Here is a 25441-nt window from a genome sequence, read left to right on the forward strand (position 1 = left end):
ATCAAATCCTTCAAGTTCCCCTTTTGCATAACAGAGTGAAGGATACTTCCTAAAATAATCAAGCTCAAAGAAATGTCGCTTGGTGCCCTTGAATATCAGAAATGCATATTTGGCTGATATCACCTAAAGCATTTACTTCAAGAACAAGCACATTCCTTATTCAACAACTCTGCTATTTCGTACAAAAACACCACATTTGGCTTGTGCTACTTCATAGCATTTCCCTTGAGAGAGCACATTCCTTCAGACAAGGACGCACTGTTAGATATTATTGTCACTAGAAGTTGCTGTTATTTCTGTATACCACAAGTTCAAGGTTTGACGAGGTAAAAGCAGCTACCTTTCCGCAAGTGATGAGAATTATCAGTTCACATGAATGACTGGGCCAAGTTGGTGAAATATTATAATAAATGACCACAAGTCAATGTCAAATCATCAAGGCCAGAGTGAAATGTAGCCTACAGCAAAGGAAGGCCCCAGGCTCAAATTTCAAACAGCGAGAAGCACAGGTGCCGCTTACTGCTCCTGGGCTAGGTGCAAGGAAATTAATTTCAGCCTGGATTTTCAGTTGACAGTTGCCGCAGAGTGAGTGTGAATGAATATCCAGTGAGAAGAGAAATGGTTTGAAGGTCTGATGTGCTTGAGGCACACATGACGAGCAATCACTTGGGCAAGGACAGCTTTTTGTTTTAATGGAGTGTTTTCATGAATGAAGGCTGTGATAGCCATGTTTTCATTACAAGAAAGAAAACTTCTTAAAATCCTACAATAGTCAAGAAGAGAGAAACTTGGATTCCCACTGATGCTCCAGTGATGGGCATAGTTTGGCACTTTCCTCCATGTTTTATGATCTTGGAGTAAGTGGCCTCGGCTATATAACTTTCAACTAAAAATCCCATATCTACACTTGGTCCATCTAGTAAAGTTGGAAAATGGTGAATAGCAGAGGTCTAAATGCACTTGTTTAGATTTGAGTATTAATGAAACAATTCAACATTAAAAAATCTACCCCTATGCTAGCTTGTTTCAAGCTGCTAAAGCATAATGCTAGTTTTTGAGAATCATTATTATTCTAACAAAGTTGTTGAAACACCTGAGAATTATGGAAAATGTTTTGATGACTAATGAGAGTACCACTGGACAAAATATTTTACTGAGAAAATGTTTACCACAGAGGACCTCTATAGGGAAATTATATAGCTAATGTTATTATGCCCTCATATTGTCTTTGATAAAATTAATCCTTTTTGTCCCTAATATTTTCCCACCCCCTTAAACCTCTTCACAGAAATCTGCAGTGGAAGTTTCCCAGTTTAAACTACCTGAAGATCACAGGTCCAAGAACAGTGGAGCAGATGTACACTTAAAAGCCTGTAAAGTCAGCTTAATGTGGTCGGCTTTTGGGGGCCTAGGAGCGCTTTGCTTGCACATTCCTGGAAGGCCTTGAGTTATTAGAGACTTGGGGTAGAACTTTCCAAAGTTGCACACGACCGATGGGGTCTCAGACACAGTGAGCAACTTATCGGAAAGTCACTGGTGCATTTTCTCTTAAGTGTCAAAACATGCACAATTTTCTGGCAAATCGACTGCTGTATGTGAGGCCTCGCCAGTTCTAAGGAGCTCAAAGGCGGCACAGTGGTGTAGTGGTTAGCACCGCAGCCTCACAGCTCCAGGGACCCGGGTTCGATTCTGGGTACTGCCTGTGCGGAGTTTGAAAGTTCTCCCTGTGACCGCGTGGGTTTTCGCCGGGTGCTCCGGTTTCCTCCCACCGCCAAAGACTTGCAGGTGATGGGTAAATTGGCTGTTGTAAATTGCCCCTAGTGGAGGTAGGCAGTAGGGAATATGGGATTACTGTAGGGTTAGTATAAATGGGTGGTTGTTGGTCGGCACAGACTCAGTGGGCCGAAGGACCTGTTTTAGTGCTGTATCTCTAAATAAAAATAAAATAAAAGGTCTGCCCATCTGAGCTGCGGGAAGATGATACTATTGTGGTTCTATGAATTTATAGGAATCTCCCCCAGTGAATAAATGTTTGCAATGTAAAGTTTATTTTTATTCATTTGTGGGATGAGTGTCGCTGACTAGGCCAGCATTTATTACCCATCCCCTTTTGCCATTGAACTGAGTGGCTGGCTAGGCCATTTCTGGGTCTGGAGTCACATGTTGACCAGACCGGTAAGGACGGTAGATTTCCTTCCCTAAAAGGCATTAGTGAACCAGATGGGCTTTTACAACAATCATCAATGGTTTCATGGTCACCATTAAACGAGCTTTTAATTCCAGATTTTTATTAATTGAATTCCAATTTCATCATCTGCTGTGGTGGGATTCAAACCCATGCTCCCAGAGTTTTAGCCTGGGGTCTGGATTGCTAGTCCAGTGACATTACCGCTGTACCATCACCTCCTCACATTCTGGTTATATGCCAAGACTGTAGTTAAAGTGTATTAGATCATTATTGTTAATTCTAACTTCCTGTAAGGGGATTATTTTTATTACCTGTAATTTGCTATGACTTGCATAATCACCAGCGGGTTGTTTTGAAGACTGATGATATAAAGCAACCTCGGCAACAATTCCCTGTACAAAATGATTAAAGACATAGTAAATAACTGCCTGCTCCTTATCAGTCTTAAAATGTTAAAGATCATTTTTCTATAATTAGACCTACATGAGGAAATTAGAGTAGAAACACTAGCGAGTATAATTGTATTTAAATGCTATTCACTTCACTTTGTTCCAAATGTATTTAAGGAAACTGATCTATTATAAAATTGTTTCCATTCCTGGGATTGAATCGCCCAAGTTATATTGGACAGTTTATGGGAAATAGCTGAGGCTATTGAAAATTTTGACACTGCTGCAAAGTTATGTAAGTATAGGGTAACCAACTCTATCTGCACAAATGATTTTGTATTCCAAGACTGGCCCAAAGTAGCAGAAATCATTCTTAAAAAGTTATCACTATTTCTGGGGCCTTGCTGTGTGTTGCCTCATTTACAACAGTTTGGATACTAAGCATTTTGGGATATCTTGAGGGCATGAAAGGTGCTGTAAATACAAGTTCATTCTTTCAAAAGGGAGCAAGTTTCTGAAAAAGGAGAGCATTTCCAACATTTCCAGTTATAGTGGGTGCGTTAGCTGGAATTTTGATAAGTTATAGGCTGCTAAAGCCTCCCAGAGTCTTGTTTCATTGGAACTGGAGAGAAATCTTGCAAATTTCCCCCCCAAATTGGTAGTTTTTTAAACTCTCAGATAGCATGGTTACACTGTTGTTTGGATGGAATGATGACCTTTTCTTGCATCTTTCTTGGCCCGTAGGTTTGCTTCTAAATTGACAAATTTAATACAGTCCGCAAAATATTATATTCAATGTGCCATCCATCTGTAAATCCATTGAAGAATTATAGGGGTAGATTTTCCACCTTGCAGCCAGAGTGTAAAACTAGTGCTGATTTCAATGGAAATGAAAATATGATCAACTAGCATTGCCAGATTCATGCCCAAGCGACATATTGAAAATCTACCCCTTCGTGTTTAAAATTCCGTTTACATTTCTACCACAACTCGAGGGATGACTAAATCTACGAACATATGAATTAGGAGCAAGAGTAGGCCACTCGGCCCCTCGAGCCTGCTCCGCCATTCAATAAGCTCATGGCTGAACTGATTACTCCACATTTCCACTTACCCCCGATAGCTTTCCACTCCCTTGCTTATCAAGAATCTATCTACCTCTGCCTGAAACATATTCAAAGTCTCTGCTTCCACCGCCTTTTGAGGAAGTGAGTTCCGAATACTCATGACCCTCCAGAGCCCTGCTTGCTTTTTTTTTTAAACCCCTCTAAAGACAGATTTCTCTGCATTTGTACATTGACAGTGAAAATGCTTGTCTTTCTACAGATCTCAGTCTTTAAAAAAGAGGCGCTATGTTTCCATTTTGTCTGCTGAATCGGGTTAGCGAAAGAATCCAATAGAGGCAGAAATTGACCGAGGGTAACTGCATATAACTGTCGGAAGTTAGCAGACATCAAGTGACCTGATGCAACTGGTCTAGCTTTACTGAACACTTTGGGAGAGTGTATTGAGAAAACCAGCGCTGTCCAATTAACTGCAGTGTATTTCTAAAAATTATGGGGAAAGAATTTTAAGTTCTTTATAACATGGGAGTGTTAATTCAGAAACGTTTTGTATCTTGCACGTCAACTAAATTTTGCAGCTTTTGCTGTTCCTGTGCCAGTGTTATTCCAATTCTCACTTTCCAAAAAGACCAAATTTATTTGCAGGTAAAATTTGCATTCTCAAATTCATTTTTAAACCTTTCACTAGTTGGAAAACACTGGCTGAACTGGATGGATGGATAATGCATTCTGTTTTTAAGTGCTTTAAACTATACTTCCGTTTAGTAGCCTAGTTGTGTAATACCATTCGTAGCTGAGGCATTGCTGGAATATAACTAAGGAAACACAGTAAATCATTTTGAGGGTGGTTTTGTTTTGTGCTTCCAGAACTGGAACATAGGACATCAGCTTGCTAAATGTAAAAAGCTACCATTACCAGCGCTGGACAGGCAGGCAGTTGAGGGTAATGTGGGTTGGGGAATGATGGTTGCGGGTGGGTTGGGGATGCACAGAGAGACCGTTTTGTTCCAGCCAGGAGTTTTCCTGTACAATGCAATTTTACATTACTGGTGGACACAGATCCTTTTCCCACCTTGGGAAGGGTAAGTGGTCTTTTTTTTTTATTCTTTTGGGCCTCCTTATCTCGAGAGACAATGGATACGCGCCTGGAGGTGGTCAGTGAGTGACCTCTCCATGGCGCATGCCTGGGCAAATTTATGGAGGTTGAGAGTTGCCCAGTCGTCAAAACCCCCCTCTCGGCCTTTCTGGTGGGGTCCAAAGGAGTGCAGGACACGACGTTTGGCACCAGTATGGCTGCAGAAACTGCCGGAAACATGCCAAAGGTGACACATGAGAATCATAAAATTCTAATGATTTTAACATGGCCGCATATGTGCAAATTATAACCTAATGTTGCTGTTGAGAATTAGTGTGAGAGAACCATGGTCACTGGTAACACTTCAAAGCTGTTGTAACCTATGAATGCCTAATATAGAATAGTGAGATTGACGTATATTTTATTTTTCACCGCGTTGTTTCTAATAAAGGAATCATTGTGATTTAAATAAAAATGATTTATGCTCCAATTCCAATTTTCATTTTATTTTTTCTCTCTGGATGTGAGCAAAGCTGGCTAAACTGAATTCAATACCTACCTTTACTTGCCTTGAGAAGGTAATGATGGTGGGAATTCTCATTGAACCACTGCCACGTTGATTGACAGTGTTTCCATGATAACGTTAGGTGGGGAATTCCGAGAATTTGACCCAGGGACAATGACGGAACAGCATATACACTACAGACTATATAAAAATGATTAGAGAAATTGTGAAGCAGGACATCCATGGATGATTACACAGTGGAAGTATTTTTAAATGCCTCTGATGTGTGGTAGTACTTTGGATATTTAAGCAGCGTTGTTTGTGATAGATCCTTACAGATTTTGTAATCTTTCTTTGTCCATTTTGTAGTTACTGAATTTCCACCCAAAATAAAAGATATTTTCCTCCTGTTTTAGCAGTTGCTTCTGAGTAAATCGTTCCATTATCTGCTAATGAGGTAGGTGTTTGGTGTCTTTTGTAGGTCTTCAGAATAGTTAGTATTTGTCTGGGCACCCCTTCTGAAACTATTACCTGGGAATTCAGAGACAAAGAAAAGAACTACCAGAAGATTGGGCCACTAACACCTCTAAAGTTTTACAAAGAACATGTGAAGCCACTTTTCAACATGGAGGACAAGGTAAGAGAAAAAGTCTGTGGAATTGTCGACCAGAACAGACGTACTTGCTATTAAGGGCTTTATTTCCAAGCATACATATGAACTAGGAGCAGGAGTAGGCCTTTCGGCCCCTCGTGCCTACTCTGCCATTCTATAAGATCATGGCTGATCTATTTGTGGACTCAACTCCACTTTCCTGCCTACCCCCGATATCCTTTGGCTCCCGTGTTTGTCAATAATATGTCTACCTCTGCCTTAAAAATGTTTAATGACCCAGCCTCCACCACTCTCCGGGGACGAGAGTTCCACAGACTCACGAACCTCAGAGAAAAAAAATTCCTCTTATCTCTGTCCTAAATGGGAAACCCCTTATTTTTAAACTGTGTCCCCTAGTTTTAGTCTCTCCCACAAGGGTAAACATCCATTCCACACCCACCCTGTCCCTCAGGATCTTGTATCTTTCAATATCTTCTCCTGTTACAGTGACAGTTGAACACCTGAACACCAACTCATTTCTTGACTGACCAGAGCCAATGTTCTGTATCAGAAACTGGCCATTCAACCTAACAGGTCTGAGCTGGTAACTCTACCATAATGTCCTTCTATTCCTTCCTCCCACTTGCACTTCTCTAGCTTCTTCCTGTGTTGGATTTGACCAGAAGTAAAATCATTTTAAGATGTTTTTATTTTCCATTTTCCAAAAATAAGAGATTGAGGAGTATAAAAGATATGGCATGGCAGTTTCTGAGCCTTTGGACCTGGTCAGATGAACCCATGATGTGCTTTGAGTGGTGGAATTCAGTGCACTGTACGTCTTACTGCAAGCATAGTAACGTCAGATGCCAGAAAAGGCTGAAAGGGATCTAGTGACAGAGATTTAAAGCGGTTTTCAACAATGCATAAAGCTCCTTGGTGCTGATTGGTGTTACCCTAAAAAAAAAATTTAATGGTGTTGATGTAGTGATAAATAAACTGATTTGATGATGAAATTTGCATTAAGATGGAACAGTCAGTTAGAATTGAGATACTTGCTGTGCTTCATTTAGAAGACTTGAATAATTTGGGTAATGCAATTATTTCACCAGTACTGACCGCCATGCTAAAGAAAGATTTTTGCTGTGTGTTTTCTAGGTGTGCTTGGGTAATGATCCCAGATGCTTCAACCCCTATGGAAAGCTGTACACAGTCGATTTCCTGAATAACATGGTGTCTGCGCGGAAGTATTTATACATCAACCAGCCAATTGAGGTGTTAAAGGAATTGGCTGCTGCTTCCATTAAGAATGGAGAGGTTTGTATATTCTCAGATTTACCTTTCCATAATTACAGTTTGTAGTGAAATTAAAGCATTCACCAAAGTACAAGTGTGATCCACTTGTGTGTAAATGTATGGGAGTAAACAGTAGGTAGCCAACTGGAAAACCTCTACAAAGTCTGAATTTGCTTCTGAATATTGTTTATAGGAAAGTATTGTCCATCCCAAAGAAGAAATCCTGGCCAATGTGCCTCAATTGTCTACTTGTGTTTCACTAATGCTTTTCAGTCATGCTGTCCCGAAGAGGCCTTGAGCAGAGACCTGGGACTTGCATTTCCATCTTCCACTTCCCCTGGAGAAAGGAAACACATAATTAGAGGGCTAGGCACACTGTAGTGACTTTCTGTAGCATGGCCCTCCTGTAGGAGCTGATCTTCAGTCTTGGCTGCCATAAGTGAACAAGTCAAAATTGGGAATGAGGAAAAGGAAAAAAATAAACTACCAAAAATTAAAATGAATTCTATATCCAAATCAATACTGGAATGATGTTCTATTTGCACTACAGTTAGATTATATAAGTATTTGCTAACCCTTTTCAGGTTTTTAGCACAAATGAGTCACTACTTTTTAAAGATAAACTGATGTTCAAAAATGTGATTTTCCCCTCCACCGCCCCCAAAAATTTCAACCAATACTTCCGGTTTACATATTTGAAATTAATTTACTGAGGATTCTGGAGTATAAAGAGGTCATTTGTTTGCTGGGGGTGGGGGAATTCATCATGTCTTGTGGTTGGAAAGGGTGAGGAACCTGGGGCAGTAGGGATACAAACTTTCCATGCGAGCCCTGGCCCCACAAAGATAAGTTTAAAATGTACTTTTTTGAGGCTGCTGCCTCTTTTTCCCCCCCCCCCCCCCAATAAGCTTTACTAAGTATATCTTCCCTGCAACTCCATGCTTGAATCTCTCTCTAATCAGCTGTACGCCCTACCTCAGCATTGAAACAGCTTGAATCAAAGTCACGGCTGACATTCTTTGTGATTGTGACCGTGGCTCACTATTCCTCCTCATCCTCACTGCAGTTACAAAGTCAACCAAACCATCCTCCTCTAACCCGTCTCCTCTGTTGTCCAGCTCAGTGGTTAGTTTCACTTATCCGTCTGATTCTATCCTTGTATCTTCATCAATGGCTTCTCTTCCCACTCCAGCACTGTTGCCTCAAGTCCCTCCCAAGGAACCATCCATCAACCCCTCCTCTCAAATCCACATGCTGCCCAAAGTGACATCCTCCAAAGGCAAGGGATCTTCAGGATCAGCCTATTTAAATCACTACCCCTCCCACAGGCAGCATTGGAGCAGTGACCTTAACAGGAGAGGCCAGGTTAATCACAGCTTCATCTTAGCAGCTATACATCACAGTCATACTCTTAAGTGTCAGAATACCTGTGAACAATGTCATGTGCGCACACTTTTCAAATGTAACTATAACTTCCACCTTCAGAACATAAGTTACAGGTACAAACTTGATGCTCTGAACATATTGTTTTCCTTTTGTTTTTTACATACAACTAGTTCATCTCACATGGTGTAGCTCAGGGGCATTTAAAGAAAACTGACCACATTGTAACCAGAAAATATTGTGGTAAATTAGAGTTGTCCTTTACTCTCAATTCACCAAAACTGCTTGAACTTTGACACTGAAAGCTGCACAGTGGCTGAATTTTGTCTGCTCCACGAGTGTTATATCTCTGTCACAATAAAACAGGAGTCGCGACTCATTGTGTGGGAATGTGAGCAGCTCAGCCATGCTTCTGTCAGAGTCTATCAGGAGCTTGCCCCACCCTCCCTTACCCCCTCAGCTGGAGTCACTTCTTAGAACAGAAGATGGCTCTGTGAGATTAAAAACGTTCACAGCCATAACAATTTTTACTTCCAGAAAAGTATGTTAGTGGGCAGCTGCTCACCAAACCTCCCTAATATTCGCAATGAAAACATATCAGAACGCTCCAGCTTCGTTAGAACATTTCTTTGAAATTGTTTCAACTTAATGAGGTTTTTGTTTAATTGCAAAAAGGCTTTCTCTTTCTGTGCAGTTTGTATGTAGTGACTGCAATGGGATTTCAGCAGCAAAGTCCTTTTTTGTAAGCAGCACATTAAAAGGAAGTTTCTTTGGTTCCATGTCATTTTTTCCATGTTCACAGATGGTGAAAGTGTGAGTGGGAGCTGTTCTCTCACGTCCACTCCAGCTCCATTGTATGTTATATATTTTATCTTTTTTTCTTACTTTTATTTGCTGTTTATTCTCTGGGTGCTAGGACCTGCTGTTCTCATTCCAGGCACTCTCCCTCTCCAGCTCATTTATTTGCAGGTTTGCAGGCCCCACCTCTGACCGCGACCCTTGTTGTACATAATGAACTTTTCTGGAAATGCTGCAAGTAAAGTCTCTGGTGCAGGGCCCTGATAACACAGGGATATCATCAGGAGGATTGCTTCCTGGTAAACCTATGACTTAATGCCTATAAACAGATAAAACTTTTTTATTAGTATAATAAATGGATGTCTCTGAATACTAACAGCTGTCAGCCTTGGCTCAGTTGGTCGCCCTCTTGACCCTGAGCCAGAAAGTTGTGGGTTAAGTTTTACTCCAGAAACTTGAGCACAAAGTCTAGGCTGACACGTCAGTGCACCACACCCTTAGTGCTGCACTGTCAGAGGTGCTGTCTCTCAGATGAGATGCCAAACTAAAGGTTCCATCTGTCCTCTCCGATCCCATGACACTATTTTAAAGAAAAGCAGGGGAATTCTGCCTGTGTCCTGCTCAATATTTATCCCTCATCCAACATCACTAAAACAGATGATCTAATCATTACCTTATTGTTGTGTTTTTTGGACCTTACTGTGTGCAAATTAGCTGCTGTGTTTCCTACATTACGTTAGTGACTATACTTCAAAAGTAGCTGATTGACTACAATGCATCTCGGGTTGTCCTGAGGTCATGAATGATGCAATAAAAATGCAATTTCTTTGTTTCTTTCTAATATTGTTAATTATCTTTACTCTTTAGGCAGTCTGGTTTGGCTGTGATGTCGGGAAACAATTTCACAGCAAACTGGGGATTAGTGATCTAAAAATGTAAGTACTAAACCATGAAACAAATAAAGTTGTGCTGTATAGATTAAAAGTAGCACAAACCATCACTATGCATTGTAAGATATTTGTCTGGATATTATGCCTATTTAACACATATATCCATTTCAGTTTTCCTAATTTTATATTTACTTTATTGAACTTTTGAAATATTTTCGTGTACTTTATTGTACACCGTCAAGTGAAAAATTATGGGTCATAGAGTTATACAGCACAGAAACAGGCCCTTTGGCCTGTTTGTCGGCCATCAAGCATCTAACTATTCTAATCCCATTTTCCAGCAGTTGGCCCGTAGCCTTGTATGCTCTGGCGTTTCAAGTGATCATCTTAAATACTTCTTAAATGTTGTGAGGGTTCCTCTTCAGGCAGTGCATTCCGGATTCCAACTACCCTCTGAGTGAAAAACTTTTCCTCAAATCCCTTCTAAACCTCCTGTCCCTTCCCTTAAATCTATGCCCCCTGGTTATTGACCTCTCCGCTAAGGGAAAAAGTTTCTTCCTATCTAACTTATCAATACCCCTCGTAATTTTGTATACCTCGATCATGTCCCCACTCAGCCTTCTCTGCTCTAAGGAAAACAACCTTAGCCTATCCAGTCTCTCTTCACAGCTGAAATGCTCCAGCCCAGGTAACACCCTGGTGAATCTCCTCTGCACCCTCTCCAGGGCAATCACATCCTATAGTGTGGTGCCCAGAACTGTACACAGTACTCCAGTTGTGGCCCAACCAGCATTTTATACAGCTCCATCATAACCTCCCTGCTCTTATATTCTATGCCTTGGCTAATAAAGGCTGATATTTTACTGTAAATCTCTATTATGAATTTTGCAAGGTAAATTCGAAGAGCTGTGCAACCACAAAATGTTCACTGTTCCCTCAATAAACTTCAGTTGTTCAGATTCGATGATCCTTGCTCTGTGCTGAGGTAACAGGGTACTCTACAACCTCTGAGTTATGGAGCCTTTGAGGGTCCCGCTGACGAATGCTCAATGATGGCCCCTGGGCTACAGCATGTTTGTCAGCTGAGTAGAACTTGGGGGTGGGTGGGGGGTTGGTGGAGGGAGGGAGGGAGTGCATCCCTCGATCCGGACTCTCCACAGCTGTACCTGCCAACAGCAAAAGCCTGTGCGCAACTTGAACATCAGGTGGAAACCCAACTATCGAATTAGACCTGCTGAAGTCTGACTATTTGCATAGCTGGTGCATGGCTGTACGCCCTGTGATGGAACGCCCTCAGAAGGAATGAGCTGCTCCGTCGTCGGGCATATCCACAAACTGTTGTTCTATGCATGAAAGCCCTGGAAGACCGATAAAATGAAAATGACGTCGTCCTGACAAAGTAACAATTGTGACGATCACCATACTCTGCTTCTCATATTTCAGTCATTTTGTGAAGGAAACTAAACACATTTGTCAGAGTTTTAATTCTGCCACTAGGCATCTGAGAGTTATCAGTCCCCATCTCTGATTGAGAGCGATGCAGATCAGCCACTTATCTACACGGGCTCCTCTGATCTATCAACTGCACAGTTTGTGGCAGGCCAATTCCAATGCTCTCCCTCTTGAGTTTTGTGCTCTCTTCTACACAGGCGAAAGAACAGATCTATGACTGAGTGATTGTCACAGAGTCACCTGATGGATGCAGTGCATTCGGTGAGGGTGACTGAGACAGGTGCACTACATTGCATCAGGATTGGGGTGAGTGGCAATGGGGAGGTGAGGAAGTGAACCATGGATGCTCTTGAAACTTAAGTGGTCGTGTGGAATGCTGGAGTACACTTGGCCAAGGCAGGGGGTTGTTGTACACGACAGGATGTATATGAAGCAGCAGTTGTACTCACTTTCTCTGGCTTTGCATAAGTCATGAAAACTCTTCCTAAACTGTATTCAAGAACGGGATACAGTGACCCTGATTGCTGCGATGAGGAACTTGTTCTATGAGATGAGATTGAGTAAAATTTTTTTAGTTTTAGTTTTTTTAGTGATACAGCACTTAAACAGGCCCTTCGGCCCACCGAGTCTGTGCCGACCATCAACCACCTATTTATACTAATCCTACACTAATTCCATATTCCTACCACATCCCCACTGCCCCTATATTTCCCTACCACCTACCTATACTAGGGGCAATTACTAATGGCCAATTTACCTATCAACCTGCAAGTCTTTGGCATGTGGGAGGAAACTAGAGCACCCGGAGGAAACCCACGCAAACACAGGGAGAACTTGCAAACTCCACACAGGTAGTACCCAGAATTGAACCCGGGTCGCTGGAGCTGTGAGGCTGCGGTGCTAACCATTGCGCCACTGTGCCTATGGGCCTATATTCTCTGGAGCTCAGAAGAGTGAGAGGTGATCTCATTGAAAAGTATAGAGTTCTTCAAGAGCTTGGCAGGGTAGATTCTGAGGCTGTTTCCCCTGGCTGGAGAGCCTAGAACTAAGGCCATAGTGTCAGTATAAGGAGTCGGCCATTTAGGACTGAAATGAGAAGAAATTTCTTCACTCAAAGCGTTGTGGGTCTTTGGAATTCTTTGTTCCAGGGTGCTGAGTCAATGAGTGTATTCAAGTCTCAATAGATTTTTTGGTCACCAAAGGGGATCGAGAGATATGGGGATCAAGCGGGAAGGTGGAGTTGATGTAGAAGTTCAGTCACGACCTTATTATTCAATGGCACAGCAGCCAGAAAGGGCCAAATGGCCTACCTGCTCCTATTTCTTACGCTCATCTCCTCAGCCACTTCCAAACAAGCCGCTTTAGCGAGAGCAGCATTACTGGGGATAATTGTGCCCCTCCCATTCTGACTGTATCCGGCAGTAACTCATGGAAAACGTCGTTGAACCTTGGTACTGTCATTGCTTGTCCTGAATCTATCCTCAGTAACACTCATCGGCTCCTTCCAAAACCACCTCTCTCCTCCAAATTCCATTTTTATATTGTCTCTTGAAATGGTGGTGTTTGGATTGTGTCGTTCATGCCCGTTCTTGGAGACAGGAAACCCGGAAGTGAAATTATAATTAGACAACCATGTTGAAATCCGACCCGTTACAGTTTCTTCTGGGTTCTGCACGAGCAATTCCAACCCTCCCCAGGCCCTGTAACTCGCCTCTGCTTTAATATCCAGGCCAATCTCCTTTATGATGATCTGAGGTATTTCTGTTCTAAACAGTAGAACTGCAGTGGACTGCACAGAATTGAGGTTTTAGAAAAAGTAACAAAAGAGAGGATTTAATTGGGATACCGATTCATTTTAATCAGTCAAGATCCCAGTTTTATTTCTTACCAACATTATCACATACTTTTCTCGATTCAAGCGTTTTTGCATGCATACACTTTTCAGTTTTTTAATGCCAGTCAAATGAAGGTTTCACAGCTGCAAATGCCGAAATCACTGCAAAAGGGGGCTAATTTTAAGATTACTTACTGTGTGTTCTTGTGTTCATTCAGCTCCAGAAGCTGATAAGTAGATGTATAGTTAAAAGCGATTGGATGGACACCTGGATACATGAGTTGGGGGAAATTTTGGCACTGAGCGATTGAAAACTACACATAATTGTACCTATCATGCAAATTTGGTGATCCCTGACTCCACCCATGGAATGCACTCAATGAGATAGGACTATTGTACCACCAATTCTCCAACCAATGCTGGCTTCAAGTAAGGCACCTTCCTGGGAGTTGGGGAGACTACTGAAGTAACCCTGATAAAGAAAGTATATGAAATCCTGTCACCAGACATGGATTGCATTTTCTGGGAATCCGAGAAGTAAATCTGATCTTTAGTGAAATTTAAATACCAATAAGTACTAATCTAGTACCTTGTTATTGGAAGCATGCATTCAGTAATAGCAAGGAAAATATGCACTGTATAATTTCAATAGGTACTGTATACACCTGTAATTTGAAGGTATCAGAGTTGCTTTAGTATGAGGTGTAGCTTCGAGCTTTAAAGTTATGATTCGTGTCATTTTTGTGAAATATTAGCAGGCATAAGATTTGCTTATGTGAGTAATATACTAGATTTTAATCAATGTACCAGACTTTATAGTACTCACTCTGCATGTACAGCATACAATTGCTAATAATGTTTGTAATAAACATTTTTTGATCACTGATGTAAGCTCTGGTTTGGACTAACACTCCTACCTGTTAGCAGACTGAGCATAGTAATATATTTTTGCACGACTGCACAAGAGTACTTTGACCAAGGTACGTGGCTACTAAAAGAAAGCAAATAATAGAAACGAGACCAAATGATGATGAAAGTAAATTCTTTTTAAAAGTAAAAATGATGCTGGCAATTCACAAAAATTTGTATTTGTTGCAGACTTAACCAAGAGCTATTGTTTGGAGTTTCTCTGAGCAACTTGGGCAAGGCAGAACGGCTGATATATGGTGAATCACAGATGACTCATGCTATGGTTCTAACTGGCTTCTCTGAAAAGGTAACTCTCACTCAACAGTTAACTGCACCCCCGTCACTGCACCCAGGCTTTGTTTATGCGGGTGACTGGATCTGTCCTGTGCCAATGGATTTGTAGTGATGTTTTCCACATCATGGCTGTATACATTCAGCTTCAAGGAAGGAGGTGTGGTGTAATGATTTTGCAAACTTTAGAATTGCTTACAATAAAACTGCATAAACAACAGGCTTACAATTGAGCATTCCTCTTTAAATTTAGTACGACCAAATGTCTTGTGCTTTTTTAAAGTTTTACCAGTGTTACGACTAAGGCAGGAGTAATGCACTGTCAATTCAGTCCCATTACTCCACAGTTCACAGCATATTATTAAAGTTTCTACCAGAATTTCCCACCTAGCCAAATTAATCACTTTATTAACCCCTAGAATAAAACAGACCAAACCAGGTATCTTTAAACAACAACAAATTAACTATGTATTCATAAACTAAATCATAAACACTATTGAGATAAATCTATGTCTAAAGATGTTATAACTTCTTATTCATCCTAACCTTCATGCACACACACATACATTCAAAAACCAACAGTTAACCAATTTCAACATGATGTTTTAAATTAGAGCTGTTTCTTAGGAATAAATAAATAGCTGGGTTGTAAGTCCTGGTGAGTTACGTTCCTGATTTGGTGAGGTGTCCCAGAGTCGAATAGTCAGATGCCACTCGAAGTCTCCAAGCGAATTTGACAGTCTATAATGAATAGGTGTTCAAAGAACTTTAGCTGCAGCAGGCGTCACGCGGTTCTTTCAACAACGAGTATAGCAACAAGTCTATTTGGATCTGTAAATTGGCAGTCTTATCAGTAGAAACTTTACTGAGAATTCCAAAAAACACAAACAGGCAACAGAGAGTCACTCCTGAGGCAGAGATTTCTCAGAGATTAGAGGTAAAAGGAATTTGCTACCTCCAGCAGTACAAATGTTCCTTCCCAGGGTTTTTCCCTCTCCAGCTGAAACATGGCCTGTAGACTAAAGTAGATTTTCTGTTGAGAGAGAGACAACTTCTTCCTTCAGTGAAGCACGCTCCGCTGGTCTCCAGATCAAACTGGTTCAAGCCAGTTTTTACACATAGTCAAACAGATATAATACAGAATGTGACCAGATCTCTCCTACTGTTGCCTAGGAAACAGACTTGTTACTTGCACATTGTTCCCAGAATATATAAAAACAACTCTCAGTTTTAATGGTATATAGACCCACCCCCCCCCCCTTAGTTTTTAAACAACAGAAATAAAACTTCCGTGACACCAGTGTATACAAAATTTCTCAAGATGTTACTGCATTTTGCACTTTTTTGTTGTTCATTTCATTGCCTGTGTATTCATTGCATTTAAAATGAATAATCTGAACAATTGTTTTCAATAATTAAAAAAAAAAAATTATTGGACCTCACGCCCTTTTACTAATGCTTACATAAACTATTTGAAACTGTAAGCCCCTTAGTGCAAGAATACACAGCCAAATAGCATCGATGTAAAGCTCATGCAGCCTGGCTCTCAGCAGCAGAATTGGAGAGAGGCGAGCAAGGCACAACGTAAAGATGGTTTTAAAATAAAAGACCCAGTGAGCCATCAAAATGGCAAATTAGAAAAGATGCTGCTTTCCGTTAAATCACTAACGTAATTATAAAAATACAATAAATTTCAAAGGCCATTCATAAACTAGACTCAATTAGGAAATATCAATCTTAATTTTAGCATTTGAATAATGCTGAGTATAAAATATCGCTGATGTCCATTTCAATAAGATTTTTTAAACCCCATTACAAGGTGTGGGATCTGTTGTGCATGCTTATTCTAATGTCTTTCAAATCCTTCTTTTTATACGGTTTTAGGTTCCTAATTCTTGTGACAGAGTAGAGCCCAGTATCTTTTCTCCATTTGAAGTAACCACAATTTAAATGTACAAAAGCACCCAAACCTTTTCATATCAAACCCTGAGTTAATTTAAGGAGATCCTAGGGACAAATTGTCTCATTGCTGAATCAATCTTCTGCAAGCTCCATTACAAATGCTTTATAATAAGGGTGTCCAATCTTTTGGCATGACGGACCACATTACAGATTTTGTCCTACATAGGGGGCCGGTGAGCAAATTTCGGAAGAATAAAAATGTATTTTAATATTAATCACAAAAATGCACATTTTTTGTTGTTTTGAACAAGCTTTAAATGATAAGAATAATGTATTCATTTACTATGTTGAACACTGATTTAGTGAGCTACCTGGCATTGTTTTTGCTTGCGCAGGTAATCAATGTCTGTCTGCACACATGATGTAGCGATGCAGAGTATTCCGGATAGATGTCCATCTGTCAGGAGTGATCTTGATCGTTCTCTCTCTCTGTCTCTCTTTCCTTCCCTCCCTCCTTCCCTCTCTTTTTGTCTGTCTGTCTCTCTTTCTACTCTCCCACCTCTGTGACACTTTGTCTGTCCAGCCCCTCCCTCTTCCCCCCCCCTCCCTCTTCCCCCCCCTCCCTCTTCCCCCCCCTCCCTCTTCCCCCCCCTCCCTCCCCTCTTCCCCCTCCCTCCCCTCTTCCCCCCTCCCTCCCCTCTTCCCCCCTCCCTCCCCTCTTCCCCCCTCCCTCCCCTCTTCCCCCCTCCCTCCCCTCTTCCCCCCTCCCTCCCCTCTTCCCCCCTCCCTCCCCTCTTCCCCCCCTCCCTCCCCTCTTCCCCCCCCTCCCTCTTCCCCCCCCTCCCTCCCCTCTTCCCCCCTCCCTCCCCTCTTCCCCCCTCCCTCCCCTCTTCCCCCCTCCCTCCCCTCTTCCCCCCTCCCTCCCCTCTTCCCCCCTCCCTCCCCTTTTCCCCCCTCCCTCTTCCCCCCCTCCCTCCCCTCTTCCCCCCCTCCCTCTTCCCCCCCCTCCCTCCCCTCTTCCCCCCCCTCCCTCTTCCCCCCCCTCCCTCCCCTCTTCCCCCCCCTCCCCTCTTCCCCCCCCTCCCCTCTTCCCCCCCCTCCCCTCTTTTCCCCCCTCCCCTCTTTTCCCCCCTCCCTCTTTCCCCCCCTCCCTCTTTTCCCCCCCTCCCTCTTTTCCCCCCCTCCCTCTTTTCCCCCCCTCCCTCTTTTCCCCCCTCCCTCTTTTCCCCCCCTCCCTCTTTTCCCCCCCTCCCTCTTTTCCCTCCCTCCCTCTTTTCCCCCCCTCCCTCTTTTCCCCCCCTCCCTCTTTTCCCCCCTCCCTCTTTTCCCCCCTCCCTCTTTTCCCCCCTCCCTCTTTTCCCCCCTCCCTCTTTTCCCCCCTCCCTCTTTTCCCCCCTCCCTCTTTTCCCCCCTCCCTCTTTTCCCCCCTCCCTCTTTTCCCCCCTCCCTCTTTTCCCCCCCTCCCTCTTTTCCCCCCCTCCCTCTTTTCCCCCCCTCCCTCTTTTCCCCCCTCCCTCTTTTCCCCCCTCCCTCTTTTCCCCCCCTCCCTCTTTTCCCCCCCTCCCTCTTTTCCCCCCCTCCCTCTTTTCCCCCCTCCCTCTTTTCCCCCCCTCCCTCTTTCCCCCCCTCCCTCTTTTCCCCCTCCCTCTTTTCTCCCCCCCTCCCTCTTTTCTCCCCCCCCCCTCTTTTCCCCCCCCTCCCTCTTTTCTCCCCCCCCCTCTTTTCTTCCCCCCCCCCTCTTTTCTTCCCCCCCCTCTTTTCTTCCCCCCCCTCTTTTCTTCCCCCCCCTCCCTCTTTTCCCCCCCCTCCCTCTTTTCCCCCCCCTCCCTCTTTTCCCCCCCCTCCCTCTTTTCCCCCCCCTCCCTCTTTTCCCCCCCCTCCCTCTTTTCCCCCCCCTCCCTCTTTTCCCCCCCCTCCCTCTTTTCCCCCCCCTCCCTCTTTTCCCCCCCCTCCCTCTTTTCCCCCCCCTCCCTCTCCTTTTTCCCCCCCCTCCCTCTCCTTTTTCCCCCCCCCTCCCTCTCCTTTTTCCCCCCCCCCTCCCTCTCCTTTTTCCCCCCCCCTCCCTCTCCTTTTTCCCCCCCCCTCCCTCTCCTTTTTCCCCCCCCCTCCCTCTCCTTTTTCCCCCCCCCTCCCTCTCCTTTTTCCCCCCCCCCTCCCTCTCCTTTTTCCCCCCCCCCTCTCCTTTTTCCCCCCCCCCTCCCTCTCCTTTTTCCCCCCCCCCTCTCTCTCCTTTTCCCCCCCCCCTCTCCTTTTTCCCCCCCCCCTCCCTCTCCTTTTTCCCCCCCCCCCTCCCTCTCCTTTCCCCCCCCCCCCCCCTCCCTCTCCTTCCCCCCTCCCGCCAGGCCTAGGCCACAAGCCTCGGCTCACCTTCACATTAATCAGCATGCTGTCGGTTCTTCAGGCTGACTACGACTACCGACTCAGTCATCACCCACTACACTCATTAACCTCCTGGGTCGTGTCGCCAGGCCACAGCCAATCGCCATGCAGGCACGCGGTGCTCTCTGGGAGTTGTTGAATTGGATTACGATTCCGTCCCTAGGGACCGGGGAGCAGGCAGACTACATTTCCTAGCGGACGCTACCTCACTGCAAACAGCAGGGGTGGCTGATTATCAGTCATAGAAATCTTTGGCGGGCTAGAAGAAGTTTCCCATCCCTGAAGCTGAAAGCAAACGGCCGAGGGCTAAAATCGCGCAGCAAGTATGTTTACATCCACAGGCTAATGGAAACCTTTGAGGGGCTGGATTCTGACCCACGGGCTGTATGTTGGACAAACTGCTTTATAAAAACACTTCTATAGATCAGGTTCTGGGAGGACAGAACCCTATGGTACTGCAATCCTGTGTATACAGTGCTAAAAACAGGCCCTTTTTCTCAGTGGTGGAATTGTAGACACAGATCTTCGTGGATCTGCATTGCTGAAGGGAGAAGTAAGTTCCGCTTGATACTTGTACAAACGCCACTAACCGAATGAAATCACGTCTTCCTCCGTCGGTTGCATTCTGCATAAAAGTCCTGTAAAAAATGATGGTCCTGCAGAAAAGAATGTGATTATGCAAAATGTATTCAAGCTAATAAATTGAATAATCAGCTCAAGCAGCCAATTCAGATATATAGAGATATAGAAGAAAATACTGTATCGACTCATGCAAAAGTTAATCTTGTGTGAAAGTCAACCCATGACTTTAGGCCAAAAAATCTAAAATTTTTCCGATATCTCGTAAAGGTTGGCAACTTTGAGCACCGAACATTCTAATCAGGCACTGGTCTAAATACCTGAATGTTCAGCTAGGACCCCACATTTATTTAATATGGCATCAAGGAAGAACAACAAATACGCAGCGCAGTTTAAACTAAAAGTCATTGCGTATGCAGAGGAGGTGAATAATTGGGCGGCAGCAAGAAAATTCAAAGTATCGGACAAGAATGTCGGAGATTGGAGAAAGCTTTCCACACAACTCATGAAGGTGCCAAAGAATAAAAGTGCCAACAGGGGAAAGCCTAGCAAGTGGCCGCAATTAGATGGTAAAGTTGCAGAATGGATCATTGAACGTCACCAGAATGCATACACAGTTTCCTGCTCATCTATCCGACTCTACGCCCTGAAAGAAGCAAAGAAAGAAGGCATAGCAGATTTCAAGGCCAGCACTAGATGATGTACCAGGTTCATGCAGAGGCATGATTTTGTACTTTGCCAAAAGACTAAGATTTCACAGCATCTACCTTCTGGACTTGACAACAACTTCACCGAATTCCACCGATTTATACTCAGACACTGAGAGAAGAATGGCTACAGTTTGGCTTGCATTGGCAACACGGACAGAACGCCCATGAATTTTGATATACTGGCAGATAAAATGGTGAACTGTACTAGTTACGATGACCGGCCATGGGAAGAGTAGATTCACTGTCATACTTTCTTGTTTATCCAACGGGGCAAAGCTAAAGCCAATGGTGATATTTAAGATGAAAACTATCCCCAAACAGAAATTTCCAAGAGGCATTGTTATCCATTTTCATGAAAAAGGATGGATGAATGAAAGTGGCTGCAAAATATGGCTGAGGAAAGTGTGGAATTTGCAACCAGGTGGATCACGTTTATATAAAAAAAATTGCTCATCTGGGACATGTTTAATTTGCACCTTTTAGATGATGTTGCTGAGGTTCGATCACACAACACTGATACTGCAGTGATTCCCAGTGGCCTTACCAGTGTGGTCCAACCATTAGATGTCAGTATCAACAAGTCCTTCAAGGACAGCATCAGAAATAAGTGGAGCAACTGGATGCTAGAAGGAGAGAAAACATTCACCAAGGGAGGCAGCATGTGGGCTCGAACACTAGCAACTTGGTGTGAATGGGTTGTTGACGCTTGGAATAAGCTCAAAATCGACATTGTTGTGAGATCCTTCAAGAAATGTGGAATTTCTAATGCACTCATTGGTACAGAGGATGATTATTTATGGAATGATGAAGACGATAATGGCATAACTGCGGTTAATGATGATGCCATTCAAGCAGATGATTGGGAAGAATTATTTGAAGCTGCAGACAATGACGAGAGTGATTTTGATGGATTTTAATGCATGTTCAGTTCTAACTAGTTTTCGTTATTAAATTGTTCCATTTACTGTAATTATTGTAAAAATGTGTATGACTTTTTAAATAAATGAGTTTACACTATTTATGTCTGTCTCCATGGTGGCTATTATTTTGTTAATAATATTTTGAAAATATGACTCCTATAAAAGTCAACCCCCCCCGCCCCCCTCCAAATTTTAGCCCCAAAGATTGGTCTCAAAAATTTGACTTTTACGTGAGTATATGTGGTTGTTCTTCTCATCAGTTTCTATACCACTAATCAGTGACCAGCTGACTTGTACAATAAAACCCACACACAGATTGAATTCAGGCACAGAACTGCTTGCATTATAATGTATGTTATCTCTGTTCAGTGACCTCCTTAGTATTTGCACATAGAATCACCATTAATCACACCTCCTTGTGGATTTAGTAGATGGTGCTAATAGTGGGCACATCAGTACAGATCACATAAGATGAGACAAAAAAGTCACTTCACATTTCTGGGCCCTGCGTTCAAATCCAGCCTACATTAATGGGATGAAACTCCCCTCTGTCTGCTGGCTTTAAGGATACTATGTCAGATAAGTTTGGTAGTCTAATGTACAGTTCCCAGTGGACATGGGCCTGCAGCTCAGAAGTATCCGTAATGCAGTCCTAATTTGGCATTTTTTTGGAAAGCTTTTGGAGTAGCTGGTGTGGAAAATATGTCACACGGATACATTAGTGGATGTTCTCCTGAGGCTGCGGTTGAGGCACATTATTGGGGCAGAGCAGAGGGAGTTTCAATGTGCTTTCAGGTATTCAAGATATGCATGATTTGCGAATGCTTGATGCTGATACTCGGTGCCTGAAATGAGCAGAGATCCATTTTCTCAGCACTAACACCCCTCCCTTGATGCACACAATTTAAAATATATATATTTTAGAATTCCCATTCATGGTAGATGGGACTGAGGTTATTCTGAATTTGAAGCAGAATTTGTGAAAGTGCAGAATTGGAAAAAAATACTAGCAAGAAATGTGTTGCAAACAAAGCAAGAAAATTGCTATAATAATAAAAGCAAAATACTGCTGAAAATCTGAAATAAAAACAAGAAATGCTGGAAATACTCAGCAGGTCTGGCAGCATCTGTGGAGAGAGAAGCAGAGTTAATGTTTCAGGCCAGTGACCCTTTATCAGAACTGGCAAATATTAGAAATGTCGTAGGTTTTAAGCAAGTAAAGTGGGGGTGGGGCAAGAAATAACAAAAGAAAAGGTGTTGATAGGACAGGGTCACAGAGAATAACTGACCAAAAGGCAAACAAAAATTACCATAACTTCTTTGTGTAGTAGTTCAGTTGGAGCTGCCTCTTGTGGCCATCCTCTGTGTTGCATTTAAAATTAAATTAAATGGATGACAGAAACATAAGTAAAGCTTACATCCAATTAAAGGGAATCTGCTCCTTTAATGTTACAGTTTGACAGTGCTCTGCCAAACATTGTTATAGGCCATATGAATGGTATCATATCATGATCCACTGCAGTTAATACTAGTTGAAACAAAACTTGGTGACTGTCTTCCTGAAATTATTTCTCTCTTTAATCATTGATAACCTTTCATTTGTGTCTGCACTGTAGCAAGCTGATGTGGGCGTGAGTTGATCTTTAAAAAGGAAGTCCATTTAGTGGTGATATGAAACTGCCAGGGATTATAGATACTGTGCTTCCATTGCTGGTGCTTGAGTATGGGTCAAATTTGGGTCATTACAGGATTTCTGTCTTTTCTTCCTGCACCATGCTCCTCAACATCTAATTGAGGAACATTTCCGCCATGTTGGTGGGAGCTTTCATTTCCCGTGCACTCTCATCTTGACCTTTCCAAGGTCTGTGCTGAGAAACTAGATGTCAAGTTCAAGGAAGCAATATTTTCTTGGCCTGTGTCCAGTGGTCATAGGAGCACAAGATAAATCTTGTAGGAGACCTAGTGGCTCTCTCGACTCATCTATTGATTGATATAAAGCTACTGCAATAAATTTCAATCAACCTTAAACTCAGATTATTTTTCTTTAAAGGAACAGTGTGTCTGTCTTTGGGTGCATTTACACACCAACTTTAGAGTTGCAGTGAACCAATCTTTGCTTCACTGCGACATGAGTTGGGTTGTAAATGGGGATCCACATTGACAATTGGACTACAGATCGTACTGAAACATGGGAATTGAGACCCCCCCCCAGTAATATACATCCCACACTGCAGTGCAAATGAGGTCACCTAAAGTTTGGGTTCAGAAGTGTACAGTACTACTGGAAGCATCTCTAAAACATTGACACCCTCGTGACACCAGAGCACCAAACTGACTAGTGTTTGGCCTTCCGTTCACCACGATGCTTCTGCATCTGGTCAGCCACATCTTCACCTCCACCTTTTGAGGCCTTTGTCCCCATCAAAACCCTTACTCTCCACCACATTGGTCATTTTTGTTCAGTACAGCCACAAATTTTCTTCCTTAAGTCCAAGGAATACAGATTTGAACACTTCTGGTTTAACCATTCATCGCCGGATCTGGCTGGACCATATTAAGTACTATTGGGCCCTGTTCTTCTCTGCCAAAACTACTCATTATTCAAAGTTAACCCACAACTTCTTTCCTGCACTACCACCTTAAACCCTGCTCCCCTGTCCTGTCCACTGTTGTCTCCAAAAACAAGTGTGACACAAAGATTTGGATCATCCGTTCATTTCATTCTGCTGCAACCCTACCTTCCCTAGCCCACCAAGCCAAACATACCCCCCCCCCCCCCACCCCCGCCTTATCTGGCCCTGAACCCAGATCTTTCCCTAGTCTCTCCTATTTCCCTTCATGTCCTCTCTAAGCTCACCTTGCTGTAAGACCTACCTCCTACTCTCTCAATCCTATCCCCACTAAACTGCTGACCGCCCAACTTCCCTTCCAAGTCCTCATACTAGCTAACCACAGTTATCTTGCAATTTATGTATTCAGCTTGAATGTTCATCAAGTTATAAACCTGTCTCTTCAAAGCTAAATGGAGTTATTGCTCCTGTTATACTGATATAGAGTGACTTCATGTCCTATGGTGCCTAAATTTTTGGCAGGACGGGGCTGGGGGTGTAAATCTTCACCAGCACACTACTAGAACATAAGAAATAGGAGTAGCAGTGAGCCAGTTGGCCCTTCAAGTCTGCTGCGCCATTTAATAAGATCATGGCTGATCTTCTAGCTCAACTCCATCTTCCCGCAGTATTCCCATATCCCTTGATTCTCATAGTATCCAAAAATATGTCAGTCACCGTCAAGAATATACTCGATGACTGAGCATCCACAGCTATCTGGGATAGACAATTCCAAAGACTCTCAACCCTTTGAGTTTGAGTAGAAGGGCAATGTATCCCAAAAATTAGAGCAATGGTGAAGCGACCTGTTTCACGCTGCTACTATGCAGTATCAACACGTGTGGTGTTCGCCACTAACGGGATGCTGCCGTCGAGCCAAAAAGACGTTCTGCCTATCACACAAATGAGTAATGTGATATATGAATTTCAATGCCAGTGTAATGCTAGGTATATAGGCCGTATGTCTCAAAGACTGGTGGATCGTATCAAACATGTCCCTTCCGCTGTTTGCAACGGGCAAGGTACAGGCCGTTCCCAACCAACCTGTGCTTGCAAAACTCAAAACATGTGTCCAACATTAGATGTGGTTGCGCAATTGGACAACATTTGCTAAATAATCCTCAGTGTGCTAAGAATTACGCTGACAACCAATTTAAGATAGTCGGGCTCACAGTGTGGTGCATTTGTGTGTTCTGGAAGCTACATATATTAATAGACAGGGCCTTGTTCTTTGCAAACAGTAAGAACATGTACATACATTGTTCCTGTTTCAGCTAAACAAAATAAGTGACAGCCATCCACTGGTTCATTCCTCAGGGCAATGCCTTGACCAATCAGAGTCAAGCTGCCTGGTTTAAATTTCAAACAAAGTTTGGCAGTTAACTCAGTCAACATAAACTTGTGCATTCTCCATGGCAATGCCACTACCAATCAGAGTCCACTTGCCAATTGATCAGCAATCTCATGCAGTATGAATTTGTTGTTTCCCTTACATCGGTATTCTTGCGAGTTATGCTGATGAGTACAAGATGAAAAGCTTCGACAAAATGTCTCTATTTTCAGCAATACTAATGTTTGATTCTTGATATTTGATATACTTCGAATTTCATTTCCACTTAAATGTCTCCTTTCTGTACTACAAAGCATACAATTTTCTAACCTCTTTGTATTTCATCCAC

General features: G+C 43.0%; 1 protein-coding gene across 3 annotated transcripts in view; it reads left to right on the forward strand.

The window, feature by feature from the left end:
- The window catches only part of blmh (bleomycin hydrolase), a 167494-nt gene that overhangs the window by 116551 nt on the left and 25502 nt on the right, over window positions 1-25441 (forward strand). For all 3 annotated transcript variants that reach the window (XM_068010433.1, XM_068010432.1, XM_068010435.1), the window contains 4 exons: window positions 5703-5858; window positions 6969-7127; window positions 10155-10222; window positions 14562-14679. In XM_068010433.1, coding sequence (XP_067866534.1) covers window positions 5703-5858; window positions 6969-7127; window positions 10155-10222; window positions 14562-14679 — 501 coding nt within the window. The remainder of the gene's footprint in view (window positions 1-5702; window positions 5859-6968; window positions 7128-10154; window positions 10223-14561; window positions 14680-25441) is intronic.

Source organism: Heterodontus francisci, chromosome 30 (genome assembly GCF_036365525.1).
Source record: "Heterodontus francisci isolate sHetFra1 chromosome 30, sHetFra1.hap1, whole genome shotgun sequence".
In the NCBI taxonomy this organism is placed as follows: domain Eukaryota; kingdom Metazoa; phylum Chordata; class Chondrichthyes; order Heterodontiformes; family Heterodontidae; genus Heterodontus; species Heterodontus francisci.